General features: G+C 40.0%; 1 protein-coding gene across 1 annotated transcript; it reads right to left on the minus strand.

Annotated features, from left to right (window-relative positions):
* Positions 1–1,326: 1,326 nt before the first annotated feature.
* On the minus strand, positions 1,327–24,483 carry LOC119746423 (presequence protease, mitochondrial-like). Its single transcript, XM_038223381.1, has 26 exons — positions 24,288–24,483; positions 22,608–22,722; positions 21,268–21,374; positions 20,096–20,247; positions 19,448–19,562; positions 19,133–19,229; positions 18,243–18,403; positions 17,577–17,703; positions 17,129–17,217; positions 16,025–16,153; positions 15,158–15,271; positions 14,308–14,404; positions 13,161–13,434; positions 12,250–12,366; positions 11,113–11,242; positions 10,261–10,381; positions 8,986–9,062; positions 8,420–8,585; positions 7,603–7,703; positions 7,271–7,385; positions 6,458–6,570; positions 5,947–6,000; positions 5,563–5,634; positions 5,013–5,127; positions 4,022–4,155; positions 1,327–2,785 (listed from the first exon to the last, which is right to left on the minus strand). Exons 1-26 carry the CDS (start codon positions 24,332–24,334, stop codon positions 2,680–2,682), a joined length of 3,045 nt encoding a protein of 1,014 aa, XP_038079309.1. The 5' UTR covers positions 24,335–24,483; the 3' UTR covers positions 1,327–2,679.
* Positions 24,484–25,355: the final 872 nt, after the last annotated feature.

Below are 25,355 nucleotides of genomic sequence, written 5' to 3' on the forward strand. Positions count from 1 at the left end.
ATTATTTGTTCATTTTTTTCCCTGGGCAATTCATTGGCATTTCCAAGTTTTGTTGGCTGCTGTAATCAAGTTTAATATTGCGGGAGCCTATACGCACTGCTTGCAGTGTCCAGCTCATAGAGGAGAGAGAGCCGACATTATTATTTCAAAAGTTCTGGCCAATGTCGTGGGTTTAAAGGGGCTATGGAGTGAATTTTTCTGAGGAACATATTTTGTGCAACTTTGTACTCCCCTAAAAATTAATGTCTGAAAAATATTTGACAACTTTTTCTTGGTTAATTGTATTGCAAAGTGCACTTCTTAAAACATTTAAAATGTTCCATGCTTTTCCGGACAACTGAGGGCGCTGTTGCTGTGATGTCATTTCAGGAAGATACTGTTCAGTTTGGGTTTTTTTTGTTCAAAATGTTACAAGTGAGAAAAGTTTGCTCATTCGCTGGCTGCCTTGTACTGCTGACACAACGAATCACCAAAGAAAAGAAAATTTTTAACGGCGAAATACCCAAAATTCCGTCAACTTTTGGTGCTGAAATATCGTCACCGTTTTCACGAAGAGCCACATGTCAAAAAAGAGTTCGATTTTTTTCTCAATATTTATCTTTAAAACAATGTACTTAACCATTTTGACATGTTTCTGTAAGCAAACCATCATTAATTTCCAAGTTACATTAATGTTACAAGGGCAAAAATCTCGATAAATACATTTTGCGTTTTCACGAAGAGCCACATACATTTTGGCCCGTTGTACTTGTACAAAGCCTATTGCACCGAAATACGTAAAAGTAGTCAACTGAGATTTCCGTTTTCACGTTACGAAGAGTCACATATCTTCGTTTTATTTTTCAGCTGCGTGCGTACTCACGCGCGCCTTTGGAAATACACGTTGAACAGAAAGGGCCAAAATGTCGGAAACCTGAATTTTCGTTTTCACGGCGAAGAGCCACATATCTTTACTAATTCATTTTCACCAATTAACTGCTGTTTTAAGTCTAATTACTGGGTTCGTGTAAAAATTCAGCTCTCATAGAATCGTTTGATGGTTTCCTTGCTGCACGAAGTTGCTGCAAATTAAGTGGTATTTTTTGCATTTTAAAATATGAGCAACTTCTTTTTCGAAAACGCTTTTTCTTCAAAATTCACATAAAATTATGTGGCTCTTCGTGAAAACGGTGATATATTCTAGGCTAGCTGCTAAATTGAGATTTCTGCCTGAAATGATAGCACACTTTTGCTCATGACTATGGAAATTGGCGTTAGCATAAAAACCAAAAAGGCACCAAAATACCCTTGAAAAAGGTTGCAAAGCGAAAATTGAAAACAAGGTTAGTCACGTGGAGCACAAAGAAAACAAATATTACTTTGCGTCCCATTTAATCAGTGTGTTTAGTTTTAATTCCCCAGTTAGATGTGAGGGGGCGTGTAACTCTGAATTCTAATTAACCTTTTCCCCCTGATTTATATCCCGATCATTAATTCATCACGACAATTAATGCGTGACGAACATTCGAGGACTGGAGCTGTTAATGTTGCGGACCCGTACGGTGCACATGTAGCAGGACGGGTCTCCAGCCAAGCATATCCTTATTAGCGGCCATGATAATTCGACGCATTTACCATCCCATTTTTTATTATACGAGACATAATAGTTTATTTATTTGTTGCATGTCAGTGAAAGTTGACCAAGCTGCTTGTTAATTCTGGCTGATCGTTATTTATGTATGATGATCGCGGTTCAGCCAATGGCTGCCCCCCCCCCCCCCTCTTATCAATCTTGGTTTTCATATACCGTCATGAGAACTCGATAGGTTTTTTCGAAAAAAACCCAAACAGATAAGGCTGAAGTACGCGATTTATTTATACCGACCGTCACAAAATTGAAAGTTGTGCTCACGTAGTGTAAACATTCAGCGAACGGTTCTCATCTGCACCACATTATGTACGTCTCTTGAAATATGAATGGTTGAAAGGTTTTGGCATAAATAACCTGCAATGGATGCTTATGGGGGAGCGCAGTCGCTTCGTTGATTTTGACTGCTGTGATGGCATTGAATTTGTCAGCCAGAGAGGGAGGATTAACAATGGGGAAAAAAATAATAAAATATACTGAACTACTCAACAATTAAAAGTGGCACATAATCATGATTATTGTCCAGATTAAAGTGGGATTCACAAAATGTGTCCATTTTTAGAATTGGGTGGGGAATTTTTGATTGATTTATCCACATCATGTGGTAGAAGCTCCATGCTTGGGTAGGCCTGCTGCCTGCCTTTTAGTCCTAACTCCCCAGACATTTTTGCTGGCATGAAACCTCAATCCTGCAAATTCCACCAACTGCCTCCATGTACAAATTGCATACAGCCTCAATCCTGCAAATCCTCCGTTATTTCTAGAACGTGGTCCTTGGAGGGGTGGCCACTGCCTCAATCCTGTAAAATCCTTTAGCAATCGCTGTCAATATGTTGAGGCAGAGCCAGTGACATCCCGGAGCAGTGCGGAGGATTTAGGCCTAAATGTATGCACGGCTGAGCATAACTTGACACAGTGCATCCTCCAAAATCAGTCACACACTTTTGCCAGATAGCCTCAATCCTGCAAAATCCTCCAATTTGCAAGGAGGATTCTGGAGGATTTGGGAAGGTTAAGGTTAATTTCTGTCGACCTGAAGACTTCTGGTAGTGCTACAAGCTACTGTCTTGAAGGATGTTCCACTTGCTGGATTTGGTGGCCGTGTTCTGTGGTCCGAGGAGGGTGACAGAATCCACCTGAGCTCCCAGAGCTAGATACCTGCAGTTGGATGAGGTAGGTGATGGTCCAATTCAGACATTAAAGGTAATTTACAACATTTGCAAACATCAAAAGATAAAACTACCAAATAATAATGAAATACCTTACTGGACTGTAAGTGAATAATAGTCTCAAGCATCCTGTGAAATCATGGCACCGGGTGTGCTGTCATTTTCAAGAAAAGTGAAATTATTGTGTCAATTTCCAATGATGGTCGTCCGAGCATTGTTGGGAAAAAAAAACGACTTTTGTTTAAACACTGACCCCCAATTAACCAAATTTACTTAATCCACATTTTGATTGCAATCGGTTACACATCCGTGAACCGGTGCAAGCCTGGTTTCCCTGACCTGACAATTCCCTGACGTCTACAAATTACTCTGTTTCGTCTGAAGTAGGGTCAGGGAACCAGACTACATGAAGGGATTTTTTTCTTGGTTTTTCGAGCTTTTCTGAACACAAAACTTCAAGCAGGTATATTACCTTTAACATAATACGGTATTTACGAGTATAAGTTTCAAGGTACTTCCTTAAAGGTTTGACGTACAAATAGAAAACTGAAAGGTTGTGCATGGTTTTCTCGAAAAGTGTAATGTCCATTGAGTGAGTTGAAACTTCAACGAGCTAGGTTTGGAACATTCTTCTTTGGATTTTGAGAGGTGTTATTATTGGAAACGAAATCAAGAAATGTTGCCGATTCCCAAGGATCAGTAAATTGACGGATATTTGGAAAAAGGAGTGCTGTTGATGAAATAGGTTTTTTGTGATCAAAAGGTTGTGCTTGGTTTTCTCAAAAAGTGTAATATCCACTGAGCTGAAACTTCAACAGGTTAGATTTCGAAAACATTCTTCTTTGGATTTTGAGAGCTGTTATTACTGGAAACAAACCAAATACATGAAATGTTGTTAGATCCTACATGCTATATCCTATAAGTGGAGTGTCATGGCCCAGCGGTTAAGAGCACCGGACTAATGCTCTGGTGTTTCAGAGGCAACAGTGGCGTGCGTTCGAGCCCGGGTCTGGACACTTGTGCCCTTAAGCAAGGCACTCAACCGTTATTGCTTCGTTTTTCGGATGGGACGTAAATGCAATGTAATGCAATGAACGTAAAAGAACCCAGTGGCATTTTCTGCTAAGAGAAGGGGTTTGCCCCGATGTTTTTGCCTCCTGTTAATGCTTCCACGCAGGGGGAAATTTAGGAGAAGAACCAACCAAGAGCCAAGACCCAAACCTACCTCTGCGCAACAAACTGGAGATCTTCTTTGCTGACAGCGAACATCCTCTGTCTCTGCTCCTGCTTCATGTCCTCTGAGATGTGAGATGTGAACAGGCTCATCCCTTTATCTGATGGGGCAACGGGGGCATCCACCTGGTAAGAAATAGGAGCTTTTGAACAAATGGCATTCTCATCAACCCAGTTAAGTGTACTTCATTATCTGCATGGCTGCAAGTGACAAGAACTGCAGTTATGCCAATTGCCTCGTGTTCATCAACAACAAATCCACAGCCCAAGTATGCTGACGACCAAAGATTTTTTAAAGTAATTTTGACATTTTCGCCATTGCAGACTGTGAAGGATTCAAGTGGATGAATGCAAGAAACTGAGACATAACCATGTTGACCATGCAGAGCAGTGTGTACATATTTATTGTACATGTGCGTTTACTGCATTGCTAGCTAAAAACAGACTTGGGCCACGTCTACACACAGACTATCAACGGTTCTTGCATGGATTGGGTCCACATCCCAAGACCTTCATACCCTGAGGGGACCGATACCTTGTTCAACACACTTACGAAAGGCATATAAGATCATTTGCATTTATCCCAAAAGTAACCTACCAAATTACTATCAAAGAGCTTACTTGGATTAAAGGTCGTACCAGTACTAAACACCCCGTGAAATTATTCCACCTGGCTTGCTGTCATGCTGAAGAAAGTCAATAAATGTAGGTGATTTTGAACAGCCAATTGACTGATTTTTGGAAATAACAGGTGCTATAGACGAAGTCGTGTTTCGTGATCAAAAGGTTGTGCATAGGTTTTTCTCACTGTCTTCTTGAAAAAGTGTAATATCCACTGAGCTGAAAGTCCCACGGTTTTTAGGTGAACGTTTTTCTTTGGATTTGAATGGCGTTATTGTTGGAAACGAACAAAATGCATGAAAAGCGAATGATCCTATATGTATTTAAATAACATGTACACAGGGGAAAAAGTATGAACTCACAGCTGAGAATACAGACAGCTTTGCTTCATCGATGTCTTGCTGACTGTAGGATGCTTCTACGGCCCACTCCACTGCTTTATCAAAGGTCTCCAACGTCTGCAGGGAATTGGGGTCTCTGTGTTTCAACATAAGAAGTGACTGTCTTCTTTAAACAATCATTCCACAAACACACTGTTCAAGAGTGAGGATTATAAAAGCCCAGAGGATAGGTTACCCAGGATGAACTTGATGTTAATTTAGACTTGTAGGTTTAAATTGCAGAAAATCAGAGAGTTCTGCAGAAGCACAACGTTTCTCTTTCGTGGGTATGATTCTGAGAATTGTTGCACTTACGCTTTGAGCAATATCCTCAGCTGATCTTCTCGTAGACACACAACGATTCAAAACTTTAAGTGAGCCATTTCATTGAAGAGTTACACACAATTCACACTAGACATTATGTATACAGTTACTACTATTGCCATAGATAATAGCCATTATCTATGATTTTTTTTAAAATCAGTTTGTTAAAAACTCCTTCTATTTTGGTTGGTTTCTTTGCCTTGTTTACCTGTATGAGAAGAACTTGAAAGAACCCTCAGTTCCGAGGGTTGCCCCGCTTCCGTAGGCACCACCCTTCTCCCTGTGCAAGAAAATTATTATTATTATTTTTTTTCATGACTGAATCTGAGGTACAACGTTAAAGCAATGTCTCACGCAATACCAAAACCAACTTCATTTTCACATGCGTACAATATTTTTGTATAATACTGACAATCTAAAATACAAAATGCTTTCAAAACATGAAATGCCCAATTCATTTCTACTTTACTTATTGTCACTTATGACCGGCTTGTGATGAACTCGACTACAGCACTGCTATAAAAAAAAAAAAGCACTTCAAAGGATATCAGCACTTATATCATCTACTCCTTTTTGTGACTACGCTGCATACCTGATTTCCCTGTGCAGGAATTTCGCTGACATCAGCCTTGCCAATATTCTCAATCTGTTGGGAAAACAAACCGTCAAAACTCTGAACTTTATTAAACTTCTGCTTCAGGCATTCTAGCATATATGGATTCCCGATGAACCATTGGTCATAGAGAATTTTGAAGTTGAACAAAGTTGACCGGAGCGAGGTTTGGACCTGCGACCACAGCACTGCTGTTCTGGTGACTTTAACAGTAATCCAGCCCTGTGCAGATTACATGAAAACAAATTAGACAAATATACTCGACATCATGGCACAAAAACATTCCAGAAGATTTCTAGCATCAAAGAAAGAATTCACAAGGCTACACTGACGCCATGGTACATCAATTTCCCCATTTTGCACAACTTGAAATTGCTTACCAATTTTGAATACAGCGCAAAATCGAATTACTAGCGTGGGTAAATAAAATCTGAAAAATGCTAGTTTTAATACACAACCTATTCTTAAAAACAAAAGTGAAGAAACTCACTTGGCAAAATCTGTGTGAGTGTACGGTACGGCCTGTGTTCCTCTGCTGACATAGTTGACGGGAAAAGGAAGCTCAAAATGCGTCCATTGACTCTTGGAATTGAAGCCATCAATCTGCAAGACCAGATTACCAACAAAATTAAATTGTAATGCTTATCTTTAACGCTTTCCATCATATCAACAATCTTGAAGCATTTCACGTTGTCTCATCAGGCCACGAGACCATGCGTCAGCTGATTTCAGTGCACATTTGGTCCTCTACCCTCTCAGGTACCCATTCATACTCCTGGGTGGAGAGAGGCAATTGTAGTTAAGTGTCTTGCCCAACACCATATTCCTGGCAGGGTTCGAACCCACGCACCATCGTACACGAGTCAAACACCGTAACCACTGGACCATGGCATTTTACAATTCAGAGTTGTCACATTCAAGGGAAGAAGTGGAAAATTTCAGTCAACTTTGTTTTTGACAAACAAGAAATGAAGTACTCCCTCAAGAGCAACTTATTGATTCGAATTTGCGTCAGCAAAGCGCAAAACCTTTTGGGTGGAAAATTAGCTCAGATATCACTTATTTTACCTCTTTCTCAAATGAAGTCTGCTTTTGGCAAAAGTAAAGTTTTATGAACGTACATAATTCAAACAAAGTCTCAGAGAACAAAATTTGGTACCATGTCAAATAAATAACAAATAAGCACTAAACCCAAATAGATTATAACCCCTCTTAACAGGTAAAAGAGAGGAGTAGTGTCAGGAGGTTTCAGAGAGTGTAACATGAATCGTACTTCATTCTAGTCTTTAAGTTGAAGTCCCACCTTGGTCAACAGAGGGAGCCCTTTCTCCTGCGCAGCCCCCGGCAGGGTGCCAAGAAAACGTTGCAAGTGTCCCAATGCCTTGTCCATGAACTCTGGGCCAGAGTTTAATGCACACCTTCAAAGACATAAAAACAACTGTTCATTAACACTTTTCCCGATCCCTCCCTTAAAACACAACTTTGGACCCTAAATTTATCGAACGACCCATCTATCTGAATCCTTAAGGCGTGCCCAGTACAGAGTGGAAGCCCAATTAGGAATACGCTCCCTGAGGTCTAAAAGCCAAATGATGTTCAACTGATGAATTTTCGAGAGGTTCACTCTCTACTTACCTCATGTTGTTTTTGTTAAGAATCAACCCAGCGGCTTGTCTCAGTTTCTCCATGGTGTCTGTCAAGTCCGACGACTCAGCTATCCTCTTCATGAAACTCACCTTCGACAAAGAGTTAATAAGATTCCATGTGAATTTATAGAAAGAAATATTTTTATTTTCGGAAACTTGATCCAATTGTATCTATAATCTATCTCCTCTGAATTTTTTTTTAACCGCTTCGCGTCGGGATTACTTTTGCCGAAAATTTTCCAGCCAACGTCTGATATACAGCCTAATGCCACAAATACTGATTCACAAGAGTCATTTCAACACCATTTGTACGATATTTTTTGCCGAAGCCTCATATGTTTCAATACCCTGGGGCGTGCACTGGAACGCAAATTGTAGAACAAAAGACCATGCACAACGGCCAATTCAAGATCAACACACAGTCTGCCTCCACAGACTTCACGGACTTTGTGTGTGTGTATAAAGGACACAAGGAATTAGCGTGTTTAGACGTCATCCGGATGTGAGTCGAGGCAATCTTGACGTTATAACCCGTCAGCCGTGCCTGTATATAAAAACATCCAGTGTGTGTTTTGACAACCTCCGACGTGACGTGGTTAATATATATTTTCTAGACAGCCCAATTGACCATTATCAGAATTAGAAGCAATGATCGCAAAAATTCATTGTTTGAAAAATTAAGGCACCAAAGGTTTCCCCCTCCAGAAGTTTAACCGTAGTTACGCCACTGGCTGCCCTGTTTTCTGACTAAGTATCTTGGTGACATGTTCAGGCAAAGTTTGGACGCGTCCAAAGTGTTCTTTTACCTGTGCCATACCACCACATATTTCCTGGATTCTGCCAACCGGTGAGAGCGTACTACCAGCGTGCTTCATGGCATAGGCATGTCCCATATCCGGTATGGACATAGCCAGCTCCGAGGCCCTCATGCGAACCAGGGTAGTGAGTCTGTCCATATCATTTAGGTTGGGGCTGACAAAAAGAACATGAAGGAAAACTGTTAAAGTTAAAATTGTTATACTCTTAATTTAAACCTCAAACTGAGGTTTGTTTAAAGAAATTCTTACAGTTTATTATATTATATCAAATTTAATTTTAGTTCTCCATACCTCGCTTTAAACATTCAATGCGGCTTCTAAAAGGTTAATGCAATTTCATTTTTCGCACTGAATATACATGTACATGTAGCTGACTTACTTGTCCAAAATCTCAGGCACACTTTACATGAACATGAAATTGTACACGTGTACACTTACTACTTTGCTACGTTTTAGTTTCAACAATTTTGATGATCTGAAATTGTATGGTGATTTTTTTGGGGGGGGGGGGGGTTTCGCTCTTACTGTAAAGTGTAAACTGTCAAATTATATACCTATTGAAGATGTCACTCCACAGGTTGAACATGTCTTCAAAGTTTCTGTCAAGACTGAATGAAGTCAAGCTTACTCCCTTCGGGGGAAAAAACAATAAATAAATACAATTCTTACTTACACAGCGGTAATCAAATAAAAAAACACTGACCATGTCGGGTCTTTATATGCTTTTAAGACTAAATGTAGTCTTGCTTACGAAACTCCCTGAATCTTCCAAATTTAACCATGTTGAAGGAACTAATGGCATATTCTTTGTTCCATATATTTACATGGCACGATCAAGGCTAACTAAGTAATAGTGGCAGGGCTCCACCTTCTTATTAGTCTGAGTATCACCGGTCATTCGCGGAGCCCAGTCTCTTGTCTAACGTCTGATACATCTAAGCATGCAGATTTATGTGATCCCGTGCCTCAGCCAATTGGGGTCGACTTTACTAAATCGTGACGTCATTTCATTCCCAAATCAGGACTAAATGTTTTGATTGGTCAATTCGAATGCAGTGTTTTGTAATACAACAATGGCCGGGCGCGTGCCGTGTAACATAATACAGAGTGCGTGACCACATGCTTTGTTGCTGTATCTAGTTTTTTTTTATCCATGTATATGACGCGACAACGGAATGACCGAAGACCCGATATAGAAAGCGCCTGCTGATTGGTCAAAATCTAGAGGTCAAGATGCAGTTGTCTTGCATAATTAATCAGCAAATCTGCTCAAATATTATGGCTTTGTCATGGTCTATTACATAGACTACCTTCTTATAGGGTTCACAGCACTTTATGACAACAACATTCCCTGAGTTTTACCTATATTTCCTACAAGGTTGTTTTCCCTATATTCCCTACAAGGTCGCTAGGAAGTCAAAAGGTGGTTGCAGCAAAGCAACTAAGATACTGATTAATACAGAGGCAAATTGTTGACAAGCTTTGGCCTCCCTTCTCCCCTTATAGTCATCCTTTCCTAACCAAATGCATTAGAGACGCAGCTTTCCCTTCTGGGTCATTGTCGAGTCCCCTGGGTTCCCCTGATTGTTAGTGTTTTCCCATATTCCCTAAGTTTCACCCGACTGGAAAAATGAAAACTCTTATTCAAAAGGTTTCCCCAGATTCCAAGAGTGGTTGGGAACCACGTAGCAGGGTGGGAGTTAATAAAAACTACTGATCAATTAAAGCCTTGACAAACCCACAACTTGAAATAAGTTATGCTTAAGCACACGCACAGAAGCATGAACAGCAGTAAAACTAAAACGTTTTTTTTTTAAATACAAATTTACCTGTTCTATTGATGTCATGTCATTAGGATCCTGGCAGACATGGTGTGAGATGTTCAAGCCTCCGGTCTTCAGCTCCTCCTTCTGTGCAAACTCATTGAACGTCATGTCTGCTGCCCCCATTCTATTGATAGACGTAAGCAAATGGAAGACCTCAAGTGTTATGTACCGTCAAGGGACAAATGCTTTGTACAATACAGTGGAACATCGCCATACCAAACACCGCAATACCAAACATTCGGCTATACCAAACATCGTTCTTGGCTCCCGATTTTTGTGCACAAAACCAACCGAGCGTTGTTGTTAAAAAATGTCAACAGAAGAGTGACAAGTGGCTAGTATTTCCTGAAGGAAAAGAAGGGGGAAGCCACCCATTGCTGTAGGTAGTAAAACTGTAATGACATAATTCAGTTGTCGGCACCTGTTCAAAGTCCTTTTTCAGTAACTACCTGAGGACGTGCAGGGTGAAATTCTGAAGTGCGCTATTTATTGAAAAGTGAGTACCAGAGCACTGGCAGCTGCAAATCGCTAAACCAAATGATCATTATTTCGATCGTTTTCAGTGGATCCTGCGATGTTCATTATAGCAACGTTCCACTGTAGTGTGCACAACAGTTTCCCCATTGAAGCGGGCCTCGTACATTAATACCGTGATTGCATGCCGGATTCGTCTATAAACAAAATGTGCTTATTTTAGCATCCTCAAAAATGGGTGACTAAATTACTTAAGATTTACAGTGTATTGCAGATTGTATCTCCACCATCAAAGAAATAAAATGTTCACATCTCTGAAACAAAAACTCTGGAATCAAATCACTGTCTTAAGAGTAAAAGTTAACATAATCTCTTCCTTACTTTGTTATAACAGCACAGAAGAGTGGAATATAAGGCATGAGATCCTCCGGGATGGATCGCAGGGTCGATACAGCTCGGAAGTAAGTTATACCGTTGGTTGGTTGCTCACAACATTGGACGTGAATTCCATCTAGAAGCAAGGCCAACGTAATTGATAGAATAACCACTTTTCACGGTAACTTATGACGTCAAAGAACCAGTGACCATCCAATTTTTCCATGAACAGCCACCATTGCAGTAGGCAAGCGTTTGGTTAGCAACTACATCTTGCATAAACAGTAAGGTTTATTTTCATGTAAATTAACCACACATTCTTTATCACATGGCACAATGGTTACTACCTGTGCCGTGTACGGTTGTCATAATCGTGCCGACCAAGCACTGGGTGTTGGCTCTGCGTTTTTCTCAAAATTTTTGCCATCAATCACAGTTTTAAAGGCTTGCCTACTACCTACTGTGTGTGGTGATACGATCCTTGTCTACTACAATGGTGACGCTGACTTTCCAGTACCCAGATGAAGACCAGGTCAAGTGGGTCAGTGAGAGAGCCCCATCTTGCTCATGAGGAAAATACAGTTGCACACAGGCATTGCTAAGTATGCACCGTCAATCAAAAACGTTTGCGTTTCCAAGTCATCATGCGTTCATTCCAATATGCACTTGCACCGAGCAAATCATGTTCTTTTAGAAGAAATGTTTTGCCAATTCAAGAATACAATAAATCTGAAGCAAGTTATTGAAAAAATAACCTGTTGAAATTTCAGCTCAGTAGATATCATACTTTTTTTAGAAAACTTTAAAAATGCATCTTCAATTTTTCTTTGATTCAAAGCATAGTTTTCCATTGAAAGCAAGATGGTTTGGTCCGAACCATAGCAAGGAAATGGTGGTAATTCCTCTTTTCTCGAACATGACAGCATACTAGGTGCAGCGATTTCACAGGATGCACGATCCTATTATTTACTTACATCCAAGTAGGGTATTTCATGATATTTTGACAGTTTCATTTCTGGATGTTTGCAAATCGTTTCCGTTACCTTTGAGGAAAGGAAAGACTGTATTGTTTCTAGAGGTCAAATGTCAAAGGTCAGTTCACTGTACCGAGCAGTTCAGGTTTTACACAGCATGATGACTCACCAGTCTGCTTGAATTCTAGTGTTGTTCTCTTCAATTCCGGCTCAATGTCAGACACCTTCAGTGTAGGTAAAACCGCAACGTCGTCTTCTTTGTTTTGCTCCTCCGCTAATTCTTGACCTGCAAATACCAGGAGAAAATGGAAATACTTTGGCACATTTTTAGTTATTAAATTATTACTTTAAAATGTCAAATTATTGGCCGCCAGACACTAATTCCATTCTCATGGGGTGGGCTGGTTCCCGCCCTACAATAAGTATCGATAATGTACGGACCACGCGCCAGCCCGCTCGCTAAATGGATCTGTTTGTGCCCAAAACAAAACTAAATTTGTCCGAGGGTTGCAGTTGTCCAAATAAGGAAGAAAGGAGGCTTTCTTGGTTGAAATAAAACATTCAAGTTGAAAGTTTGTGATTTTTGAGACAAAATGAAAAATATCCTCCAAACCTTCTTTTGAGTAATTGGCGCCCAAAGTTGAATATAGTAGAAAAATCTTGTCAAAATCAATATTGCTTTATTTGTATTTTTGAGTAGCCAAAGTATAAAAGATTCACACTATGCATTTCTTGTTTGGAAAAAATACCTCCAAAAGTGGAAAAACTGAAGAACGTTTTTCACTGCCGTTGGTGGCACAATGCATATCTTTTTTTCAAAGCCGTTTTTTCTCAAAATTAGGTCGGTGAAGTTTGGCGGGACACTTTTGAGGCTCCTGCGGCATATGATTGGAATAAATTAAGCTACAGAAATAAATTTGGTATCATTGGAAAGTCAATGATTTGCACTTAAACATGATGTATATTACTTGAAAAGTCAAAGGTGGGAGTTATTCCTCATTATGCTGTATTCAGGTCACATTTATTAATAGAAATCAAATCAAATTTGTTGAACAGCACAGGAACGCAACAGAAACTTACCCTTAACATAAATATCCTTTCGGTCCGCTTGGCTCAACCCTGACACCATACCCTCCAGGAGCCTCTTTTCCTCTTGGTCTAACTCCTCGTTGTAGTCCTCCTTGGGGGTCATGACTAAGCTCAGTCGGTGGTTGTTCCTCAGGAAGTACTCCTCCGTCTTATCCTGAAGGAATCTGGGATTCTCGGCCAGGCACGTCTGGAAGCGCTGCACGTTCTCGTTGACGCGCAGGATGTTGGCCAAGTCGGCGTCGTGATTCCAGCTCTGCATCAGGGACTACGAGAATGCCGACAGGAGGAAATGTTTAAATCGGGGTTTCCATGGAAATCTTACAGTGAAATTCAATGACTTTTCCATGACTTTTCCAGGACAAAATGAGGGAATTCCATGACTAATTCCTGCATTTTCTGGGTTTCTTAGGAGCCTATTTAAAATTCAAAGACATGTCATCACGCTGAAGCAAGGGACGCTATTACCTTTCAGACTCTAAGTTTGACAGCAGACTTGAGTGGTATGCACAAAAAGGAAGTACTACTATACTGGAATGCAAACTAGAAGACTGATGTAGCCAAATATTACGCATCATCAGGTATGATTGTGCAGGATTGCATGACTTTTTTGCGACTTTTTTTCCCAGAAATATCAACTTTTCATGACTCCTTGTCAAAACAACATTCGATGACTTTTCCATGACTTTCCAAAATAGCTTTAAATTTAAGGATTTGCCACGGTTCATATCACAATCCGCGTATCATGCTATTCTACGATGCGCGCTCCATTCCTACTGCACACACATGTACATGTAATAGGATAACCAATGAAAAAATGTGTTTAGGCCCACAAGACGCTCGTGTTCCATCTTTACTGTGCATCAAGTTTGCTTGATGATAAATTCGTTATCCCTCTTGCACTCATTGAACACGGAAAATGTAGTGCGTCTGTGTTCCATATGGGACACAGGGGCACAACATGATTACATGTTCCACTCGCACTCGTGAGATAACTCAACACATAGAATAGCAGAGAGAAGATTACTAGGCTGTTAAGACAAGCAGATGGCGTGCAGAGGAACAGCCTTTAAAAAAAAAATCAAGGGACACATAACTGCAATAATAGATCAACAGATACAAAAAAAAAGTCTTGACTCACGGCTATAAGTTGCAGGCCAAAAGTTGTCGACTGGTGTTTCTGAGATATCTCAATTTTATGAAGTACTGCATCGATTCTCTCCTTCTCAAATCCAGTTCTGAAAGCAAAATGACGTCAATATTACAGCGGGTTATTTGCGTGAGTCCCATCTGGGAAGGCTTGTGAACTTTTCTCAAAAGCTCTTAGACAGTTCTGAATTTACAGTGATCCTTAAAGTACAAGTATGTCATTTTAGGAAAAACTAAAAATTAAAACGTTAAAACTATAGCACCATTTTACTGAATCCACAAACTTATGCTAATTTTCAAGCAAATAAGCCACATGTTCTAGTAGCAGGCAAAGGGTAATTTCTGGAGTCATGTAAAAAGCTCAAGGTGAATGTGTCTGCAGGTGTGTAGCCAAGAAATCTTTTAAGATCTATCAATGACATTACAGCCTGAAAGGAGCATGTATCTTCAAAGACCCTAATTCTCAAAAAATTGCTACATGTATAGAACAAAGACACTTTGAATGACTTAAAGCTTTGCATGGCGGATGAGATAAAGTAGACCGATTGCGGGTAACACCATGTGAAAAGTAATCTCTGCTTGAAAGAAGTGTGCTTCTGAAAACAACCAAAACTTCGAGTTCTACATTCAACCAACCGGTTCTTTTCAGAAACATACTTATTCCAAGGAGATATTACTTTCCACATGGTGTTACCCGCAATCGTTTACACTTTGAAGTCTTTATTTCCTATACTTTTTAACTACCATTTACAGTATTTTCCCACTTCAATTCTGTGAACATTGAGAGATTGATCAAAAGCTAATTTGATTTAATAATGAAGATGATTTTTATTTCAACTTACTCGACAACCTTTTTTAACGTTTCGTGAATGATGCTCTTAACCTGCTCCACATCTTTCTCGTTTATACCTTGAAGACCGACAGAGAACGAGGCGTCTTTGGTACTTCCATCGTAACTAAAATGGAGAAAAGGATCAGCACTTCCGTAAAGCTGGTTGAGAATTTAAACTTACATTGGAATAATAGGAACTATAACTTCATAAAACATTCCAGTTCAATTTACATAACTGACATCCTGCATAATGAGTACACGTTTTCCTTTAGTTGACTTCCCATCCTTATAAGATGGAATTTTGCGTCAGGGTGATATAAATCAAATTAGGTTTTGCCCTTCAAGACATCTGCACTAGAAACCAGGAGGTTGTGGGTTTGAGTCCCACCCGAGTGTTTTTGTTTTTGTTTTTTGTTTTTTGAACTTTCACTCGGGAGGTAACACACTGAGTATACAGTGATTAAACGTCGGTGAAGGGCAACAACCTAATTTGATTCCCATCCTTATTTATTTATTTATTTATTTGTGTGGCACCTACCAACACAAATGCATTGAGAAGACTTCAATAAAAAACTTTTTATTTTTTTTTAATGTTCTTGTTAACATATTCTGCAAAATTGTGTACGCCCCTCAAAAAACTGTTCAGTCTTTCTAATCTAGTTTACAAATAATACCTTTTGGCAACATCGACAAATGAATACTGACTGTTTCCAATGATGCATTAAACAAATACAGGAAAGGTAAAAACAGCAGCATTTACAGCAGCTTTTCTGACAGCAGTGACAAGGCAGACGATACAGTTCTGTGGCAGTTTACAACCTCTTCAGTCCCTAAATTAAATAACAATAACATTTTTAGATAAAGATAGGCAATTTACCCCAGTACAGGTGAGTAGTCGGATCCAATGTTGGCCTGCAACAGTGCTTGGTAGAAAGGAGACGTGGGACCAGACACCAGAAGATGAGACAGGATAGACATAGTGAATCCTTCAAATGAGTCTGTCAGGCTGGTGGAGAAAAAAAACCCCAAAAACAAAACTAGTAGATTCTCATTACAATGCCCTTTGCATGCATTTGATTCCAATATAACAAAACTTACATAAATAAAGAGACATTGACAACATAAAAACATACATGTTAGGGATGGTTAGCTCAGCTGGTAGAGTGCCAGAACCGTTTTTTGGAGGTCGTGGATTCATATCCTGTTCGTCTATTTTACTGTTTAAACTTTAATTATTACAATTATAAAGGCATGTAGGATCATTTGCATTTGTCCCAAAAGTAACCTATCAAATTATCATCAAAAAGCCTCACTTGGATCGAAGATCGTACTGGTACTAAACACCCTGTGAAATTATATCGTCTGGCTTGCTGTCATTTAGAAGAAATCAAGAAATGAAGGTGATTTCCAACGATCAGTCAATGAACTGATTTTGATAAAAAGCCAGTGCTATTGACAAATTTTCCGTGATCAAAAGACTGTGTATGGTTTTTCACTGTTTTCTCAAAAAGTGTAATATCCACTGAGCTGAAACTTCAACAAGTTAGTTTTTTAACAATCTTCTTTGAATATTAAGTGTTGTTACTGTTGCAAACAAACAAAATGCATAAAAAACAAATGATCCTATTTGCCTTTAAATATTGAAAGACCAATTGTGGACAGCACACATGTGTGAATGGATAATTTCTCAGGTTGGCGCAGTGATTACTTTTCTTGCCTTCCATCGCTATGGCCCGGGTTCGATTCCTGCCCGGACAACATGTGGATTGGGTTTTCAGTCCCTACCCGATTCCATGGGTTTTACCCAGACTATTCTTCTAGGGTTTTTCTCCCATGTCTAAAACAGTCATGCCTCCTCTCTACAGGTTTCTTCAGGCTTTCGAGCTACAGTGCCTAGGGCACTTGTTAGGAATCCTTGGTTTCATTTCCAGAAAGTAAACAAATAAAAAAAATATATAGATGATGGTCTTGTTATATTTACTTGTTGAGAAGGAAGCTGACGCTGACTGTAGTTTGTTTTTCTGGGTCAGCTGCCATCGCATCAGGAGCACAGTGCACATGCTTCTCTCTCTGTTGAAAAAAAAAGAATACAACTTAGTCAACCAACAACTTCACGTTGGAATTTATGAGATTTTTTCACGAAATTTATTCGAGAAGCCAACTGATATTGCAGAAAATGTTTTGTGTTTGCTAAACCAAATTAAGTAAAAACAAGCAGAAACTCTTTTGAAGAAATTTCTTGGCTTTAAAAAAATTTAAAATGTGATATTTATTTAAATGTGAATTCTGATAAGCTTTTGATAATTGTTTTATAAAACCTACTTTAATTCCAATGTTTGTGCTATGCTGAAGGGGATGTGAATAAATGTTGAATTGGAATTGAAAACTTGTATTGAAAATGATTGGAGAAAAACAGGTCTTGTTCTTACTGGCTGTGTCCAGCGTACTTCGTTGGGTACCTCTGTCTCTGGTGTGATTGGAGAGAAAGATCCTAACGCCTGCTGCTGGATGACCTCTAGGTGACCTTCCAACGGCAGGTCACCATAGGTGAAAAACCTGAATGAAAACAACAGCGACCACATGACCAATTTTTACACTGGCGCTACTCCGATGTGGAACAATGTCATCACACAAGCTCACTTCTTTGAAGCTGATATTGGTTGATGCAATAGCAACAAAGTACTTTACAAATGTTGAGTTGACTGCTTCGAATAACATTATACAAATATTGAGTGGATCAGCGTGGAATGGGAGAAATATTATCGCAAGGTAAAATGTGGACTTTTCCAATTCACGAGGCAAAGCCGAGTGAACTGGAAAAGTCCAGATTTTACCCAGTGATAATATTCCTCCCATTTCACAATTTAAAGCCACTCAATATTTGTTTTATATAACTGACATATAGATCCTTGTCATTTGATATATTTGAACTTTTATTTCAATACAAAATTGGTGAAAAACATATTTCTCTCTTTCAAACCACCCCTTCACGAAAATGTTTGAACCCAACGCTGATTGACTTGTGACTGACATGTGATTGACTTGTGATTGACTTGTGACTGACACGATTACGTCTCTGTTATCAGATTGACTACCTGGAGTTGCTGGGATGGTAGTGAGTGGCGTGGAAGTCTTTCAACTGTTCCCAGGTCAGACGTGGGATGTGCAGCGGGTCGCCTCCGCTGTTATGAGAGTAAGTGTGACTTGGGAGGAGGTTTCTCTGACAGTGGAGGGCAAAAATCTGCTCCGGGCTGGTCTGAAGAAAAAAAAGTGGAAGTTTCAAAGTTAAAAGATGACAGAATGGTTAAAAATGAAGGGAAGTCAGATGTACGTACAGTTTCCTAAAGACAGAATTTTGCGTGTCTAGACTGCAAGTCAACAATAAAGGCACATTTGATTGGCTTTTCTAAAAACGACTCTAACACCCCCCCCCCCCAATTTTTTTCAATAAATTGCAAAGCCTAGTGCAAATGATTGATCAACTGCTATGGTTTAATTCAATGCTGACAACCTGTACAAATAATAACAAAATAGTGAGATGAAATCATTTTTGCTAACTGTCCTCACTGAATTTCATGACAATCATAACAGTGCGCACCATAGATAGGGCCATGCCTCAGAACCGGGTACCCGAATGCCCGACCGTTGATGTCAGGAACCCGTTCCAGATTATGGGATCGGGTACCTGCAACCAACTTTCCAAATTACTAAGTAACTTCTCAGACAAAAAGAAAGGTTTTGAATGTCGGTTACCCGGTTCCCGTACTACTTGTAAATGCTCACCCCTAACCATAGAGCCTAAATAGAGTTCCAAATAATCCCACTGCCTTTTTGTTGGTTTATAATACTAGACTGTTGTCTACCAACTTCCACTGTTTATCCAATTTGCCAGTGTTTACTTTCAACTTTCTGATAATTTGCACTGCCCTCTTTCTCTTAACATCTTTATATGAATAGGGGTAACTTTACATGATGTATAACTTACCATTGCCCCTTTCATTTCATTGAAGACCACCCCTTTGAAGATAATGGGAGAGTCTGGATCTATGTTGTCTTCATTCTCAAGTCTCCAGCCTTCTTGTCTTAAAATTCGAAGAGGAGTTTAATGCACAAAAAGTTACTTCTACTACAAAATATTTAAACAGTCATTCTTTGTCCTATTTTCCAGCTTCATCACGAGTCACACAGAAATATTATACATGTGTAACAAGAAAATCATGAACATAATGTAACACAAAAGTTATGGTAAGCTATTAAAATAATTAATAATCAAAATAAAAACAAAAACATGAAAATTTACCTGAAGTCTAGTTCCCTGAGTCTTGGAAAGAAAGCTGCATCGAGGTAGACTGACAATAGATTACTGAAGTCTTTGGGGTTCTGACTGGAGAATGGATACATGGTGTAGTCACTTGCTGTAATGGTTGAAAAAAAATTGAATTGTTTAAAAGTCTCAGTTGCAGTTATCCGATGCTGAATTTCAATCATGTTTTTAATCTCAACAAGCAAAAAGCAAACTTCCACATGCAGTTACTCATGTGGAAATTAGTAATGGAAATTTGTGAGACAATTACTTGTCATTAATGTAAGCACGGTCTGGTTATTCGATATGATTTTGATATCGATATCGCCGATAGCAATTTTTTTAAGCATATTGAAATATCGAAATGTTGATATTTGAGGAATCATATATTGAAAATATCGAAAAACGCATCACATTATCGTCAAAATAAACCTCCCTATTGTGGGTATACTTTGTATTTATTGTTTGCTGGATAATGAAATAAAAGTCGCGGCGAATTGTGCTTGTGACTCAAAATATAAAAAAATTGGGAAATACCAAGCGGCGTCGCTTTGTGCTCTGCGTTTTCTGGAATTTGCAGTTTTCCCCAATGTAAATCTATAAAAAAAAAAAAAATTAACACAAAACAAACTCATTCATTTGTACCTGTCCACGCATTCATGAATGTCGCTAGGGACCTATTTAACATCTTGAAGAAGGGATCTCGGCAGGGGAAGCGTTGGGACCCGCACAGCGTAGTGTGCTCCAGAATATGAGGCACTCCGGTGCTATCCATGGGTGTAGTCCGGAATCCCACGCTGCACAGCAAAATATTGATGACAAGATTTACGTTTTCAAACAATGTTTATTTTTTCACTTTCATAAGTATCCAAAACTGCACCTCGACAAAAATGCATGACCAACATCCATTTCTCATTTATTACATGTCGTCACTTAAGCAATTGAAAATGATTCGACATTCTTTTTATCTGTCACACATAAAAATCGCTAAATGAAAACCCAACCTAAAGCAAAACTAACAAAAATTGCTGAAAAACAATATTTCTGAACTTCTTTTAGAATGAGTATTACACACTTTTTGATCCAAAGCTTTAATTTGAAATGGGGAAATTTGTGAATCCTGTCCATTTTCTGCTAAAGCCTAAAACAAGAGTTTCAATGCATTTAAACTAAAATTGAAAGAGGGTGCTCTGCTCCCACCAACAGGTAGGATCATCCCAACTACAGGTAGGATTGTTCAAACTGTTGGGACTTCCCCAATTATTGTTGGGGCTGGCTTAACAAAAGTTGGCACTGTTCTTAATAATACAAATAATAACAATACCGGAGTCTTATGTAGCACACGCATCTACCAACAATTACATGTAGGCGCTGGAAATTATGTCTATTATTGAAGACAGGTAAATGAAGTTTAGGAGAAATATGAGACCCATTATGTAGCACCTTATGAGGGTTTACAAGGTGCAGTGGCGCATATTGCAGCCACTGCCAGAAACATCGAGGCAACCCCTTCTCTTAGCGATAAGTGTTACTGGGTTCTTAAGCGTGCACTGCATTACACAACACACGGAAAATTGGACCACAGCATCCCCAGTATGACTTGGGACAAATGCCATAGTTGGAATGTAACATTACCATTATTACTCCTCTAGAACTATCCAGAATCATCCAGTGTTCAGGAGCAAAGGCACATTCCTTGTAGCCCCAAGTGATGTTACAGTTAGCTGTGCTCTGCCTCCCTCATCCCTACAGAATCCTCAAAAAGCTCCCGATAGATTTTCAAGGATCCGGGAGGCCAGAGTTCACGATTAATTTACCTGAAGACATTATTGCTGTCCTGCCTTGCCACGTGCAGGTGCTTAGCTCGTGTGACGTCATGGCTCAATGTGACTGCTGTCAGATATAACTCTGGCACTGGTATGACCTAAAGAGGTGAAGGAGAAAATTGGGCAGAGGGATAATGCTCTTAAAATCAAGCTTCCCACCTGAGACATTTAAGCTGTAATTAAGCCCGAACCCCCTTCAGGTTTTATTCCTGTACACTGCAAAATACAACAAAATTCAACACGCTTGAAATGAGAACCCTGCTAAATGCAACACACTGCAACAGTGGATTCTGTTGCATTGTGTAGTGAACAACTGTCCAGAACACACCTGCCTTTGTACTTTGCAGTTACCATGTGTGAATGCAACAAACTGCAACAGTGCATTCTGTTTTTACAGCCTTGTTACTATGGGTGGTTATCCTGCTAACTGCAACAAGATGCAACGCAACATAAGAATTGACTGCTAAATGCAACAGTATGCAACAAGTTTTTACCATTGTTGATTTCTGTTGCCCTTTGCAGGGTTAATTTATGAGCAATACCATGAAAGAAAGTGTAATGGCCTTGAATAAAAGTACAAACCAGAATTAGCACTTTATAGAACTTTACCATTGGACATGCAACAAACTGGAACATTGGATTCGGTTTTACCGCCTTGTCACTATGGACAGTAACCCTGCCAAATGCAACAAGATGCAAAGCAACATGGGACATGATGCAACAGTGTGCAACAAGCATTTACCATTGTTGCTTTCTGTTGCATATTTGACAGGGTTAATAATATGGTTAATAATATGAGCAATTCCAGCATTATGAAAGGAAGTGCCATGTACACACCAGACTTGGCAGGTTGCAATTAACTTGTGAAATGCAACAATCTGCAACGGTGGATTTTGTTGTATCGGTTACACCTCTACCCCTATGTTCCGACTGCACATATTCCTATTCCTAACCCTAACCCTAACCGGGAGTAACACAATCTAGGTTGTCAGAACATAGGGGTGTCGGAACATAGAGCAGTCACCGTTGTATCGGCCTTGACACTTTGGGCAGTTACCCTGCTAAATGCAACAAGATGCAACGCAACATGGGACTTGACTGCTAAGTGAAACAGCTTGCAACATGTTTTCATCAATCTTTCTCTTTCTGTTGCATTTAGCAGGGTTAGGTAGTATGAAACATTTACCAATTTGAAAATTACATGTTTAAGCAACCTGAAAGGTACAATTATGTAAAACCATGCTTTTAAATGTTTAAACCACAGATTTCTTTCTGGAAAGGAATTAACGTTTTGTTGTAACTTAAAACCTATAGAGTTACAAGTAAATCACCTCTTCAACGGTAAAGCCATGAATTCTTTGGCCTGGCTGGTATCTTTCTGCAGCCTTCAATGCTGATGCCGAGGAATACAACCGATGTGGTTTATGTCGCCCAAATATCTGCCACCTGGAAATGCCATGAAACACTAAAGTAACAATAACTACAACTAAGGAAAAACCATTGTTGGAGTAAATAATGTATGACTGTGTACATTAAATTTGCATAATAATCTCCACTCTGCTTTGTGCCTTTTACTAGCACTAAAGCCAGGGCACTTCTTCACCATGCGCCATCCACCATTGCCCCCCCCCCCCTTGGAATTGGTTATCCCAAAATCAGAATTCTTTCCACTACATTATGTCTTATGACTTTAATGTATCGCATAGTCTTATTTACCCCCAATTTTCTCCACTCTACTTTCATGACTTTTCATCATTGTGAATCTTTTCCCTAGTCTAGTCATAGTTCCTTGCTCTATGGTCTAGTCATGGAGGAATAAGAACCCATGGTCTAGTGTAGTGACCTTTCGTTGCCACAGTACAATTATTTAAGTACGGCCAAAGAACTGAAGGATGCAGCTAGCTAGACTCGCCAATGACAAGAATGTTCTCTTGTTATGTTGCGCCTTTTTAAGAATTAGCGCTAAATCTGGAAGATTTTTTGGTACAACTATAGAATGCAGGGCCACTTCACTCTACATCCGCGACTCCGTACGGCTGCGTGGAGGCGTGGAACCGCAGTCGACCTACCTCCGAAAATCGATCGTGGAGTCGTGGAGCCGCAGAGAATTGCGCCCTCTATCGGTGCGTGTCTCTCCGACTCCGCGACTCCGCGCCTCCGCCACCAGTGTATAGTGCCCCGCGTCACGCAGAGAATTGCGCCCTCTATCGGTGCGCGTCTCTGCGACTCCGCGCCTCCGCGCCTCCGCCACTAACACTCCAGTGTATAGTGCCCCGCGATTCTGCGACTCCAAGACTCCGCGCCTCCGCCGCTCCAGACAGTGCCCCGTCGCCCTCCTCCCTTCCTAATTGGCCCGCCCATTTAAAGCGATTCTGCGACTCCAAGACTCCGCGCCTCCGCCGCTCCAGACAGTGCCCTGTCGCCCTCCTCCCTTCCTAATTGGCCCGCCCATTTAAAATGGATATGGATGCTTCGTTCTCAAAAAAATTCCGCCGAGAATTGCACCCTCTATCGGCGCGAGTCTCTGCGACTCAACTCCGCGACTCCGCGCCTCCGCCACTAGCCACTCCAGTGCCCCGCGTCTCCGCGATTCTGCGACTCCAAGACTCCGCGCCTCCGCCGCTCCAGACAGTGCCCCCAAAACATTTACAAGCACGCCCTCCCTTCCGATCCTTCATGAGAAGCTTAGAAGACAAGTGCAGTGCATTCCTTCGCTGTACTTAGCACTTTTTTGCAGGTTTGCATATCTATTACTCCTATTCCATCCACGCCTCCAGGCAAAATAAAAAACCTTGCTTCGGCGTGGCCCTGCATTCTATAGTTGCTCCGATTTTTTTCCGAAAATTGCGCAGAAATCCAGTCGCGCAATCATAATGAACATGATGAATGCGCGTGCGCATTCTTATAATTGCGCAAATCACAAGTAAACACACAACATCATGACATCGGCATCGCCGGCCGCTCATGCGTGTCTGTAAAGGAAGGATGTCACGACGTACACTGTACTTTACCTTGTGCTGCATATTAATCGAGGGGAGATCCCTCGAACCCGCTGCATTCTGCTTCGAAAGTTACTTTCAACGTCAAAACATTTATAAAACCACTGGCTTGCGCTAAATCATTTTTTTTAGTGACGCAAACCACATGATTTTTCAGCCGCACATAGACACATGCTAAAATTTGGTTAAGATTCTCAGCTCCTGTATCGCATTTTACATAACAATAACAAAGCCACAATCTGGTACCTGACTAGCTGTTGAGAAAGATGGAAGCGCCCTCATTCGGCAGATAAAACTTTTGTATACAAACTTAACGCAGTAGTAAGCTGGACAGGGTGACCGTTTTAGCTGATTTTCGGATAACTTTGACTGAATTTTTGTTATAAAACGAGTTCGACAGAAAATTTGACAGAATGGATTTTTTTTGGCAGATTTCTGCAAAAAATGGTTATTTGACAGAAAAACAGCAAATTTGAACCAAAAATGGTACTGTGTTTTAAAAAAAACTTCAATCCTTTCAAACGAACCCTTGCATTATGAGACAGGTTGGCTGGTCTAGGTGCTGAGGTTCATTGGGAAACGGACTCTGTCGATTTCGTGGCTGGCTCGTTTTGCCCGAAATTTACGTGATAATTTCATAACATCTTTATGTGACTATAGATTGTTTATAATTAATTTGAACCTTAATAAAGGCAATACTACAACAGCTGCATGTAATTTTAATTGTTTATAGTGTATTTCGAGTAATTCTGGGGAATTTAGCAAATTTTTGATAAATCTGACCGATTTTTTATGTGCATTTAGCAGAATTTGGCTCTGACCTTACGGTCACCCTGAGCTAGGTCCATGCAGCATGTACATGTACATTGTACTAGCCCTTCTAAGAAAGGCCGTGATGTGGTTGTAATGAAGGGAATATTAAAATGTATTTAAAGGGAATATACATCATTTGCTTTTGCTGTAATTTTCAGAAATGGATGGAATTGGGGGTTGGAAATATAAAGCAAATATAGTTACACTGACTTTTTGGAGGTTTTGGGTTCGAAAATGCTATAAAAACCAAGAAAAACGATCATTTTC

The sequence above is a fragment of the Patiria miniata genome, unplaced genomic scaffold, assembly GCF_015706575.1.
Source record: "Patiria miniata isolate m_02_andy unplaced genomic scaffold, ASM1570657v1 HiC_scaffold_12, whole genome shotgun sequence".
Classification (NCBI taxonomy): Eukaryota; Metazoa; Echinodermata; class Asteroidea; order Valvatida; family Asterinidae; genus Patiria; species Patiria miniata.

Excerpts from the sequence above, each read along its gene's own strand:
- LOC119746423 (XM_038223381.1), bottom strand. The coding sequence starts at position 24,334 with ATGCAGCGGGTTCGAGGGATCTCCCCTCGATTAATATGCAGCACAAG. Across the intron at positions 18,404-19,132 it reads ATGAAATGAAAGGGGCAATG|ACCAGCCCGGAGCAGATTTT; the intron begins GTAAGTTATACA and ends TTTTTTCTTCAG. Across the intron at positions 6,001-6,457 it reads ACTCACACAGATTTTGCCAA|ATTGAGAATATTGGCAAGGC; the intron begins GTGAGTTTCTTC and ends TTTTCCCAACAG.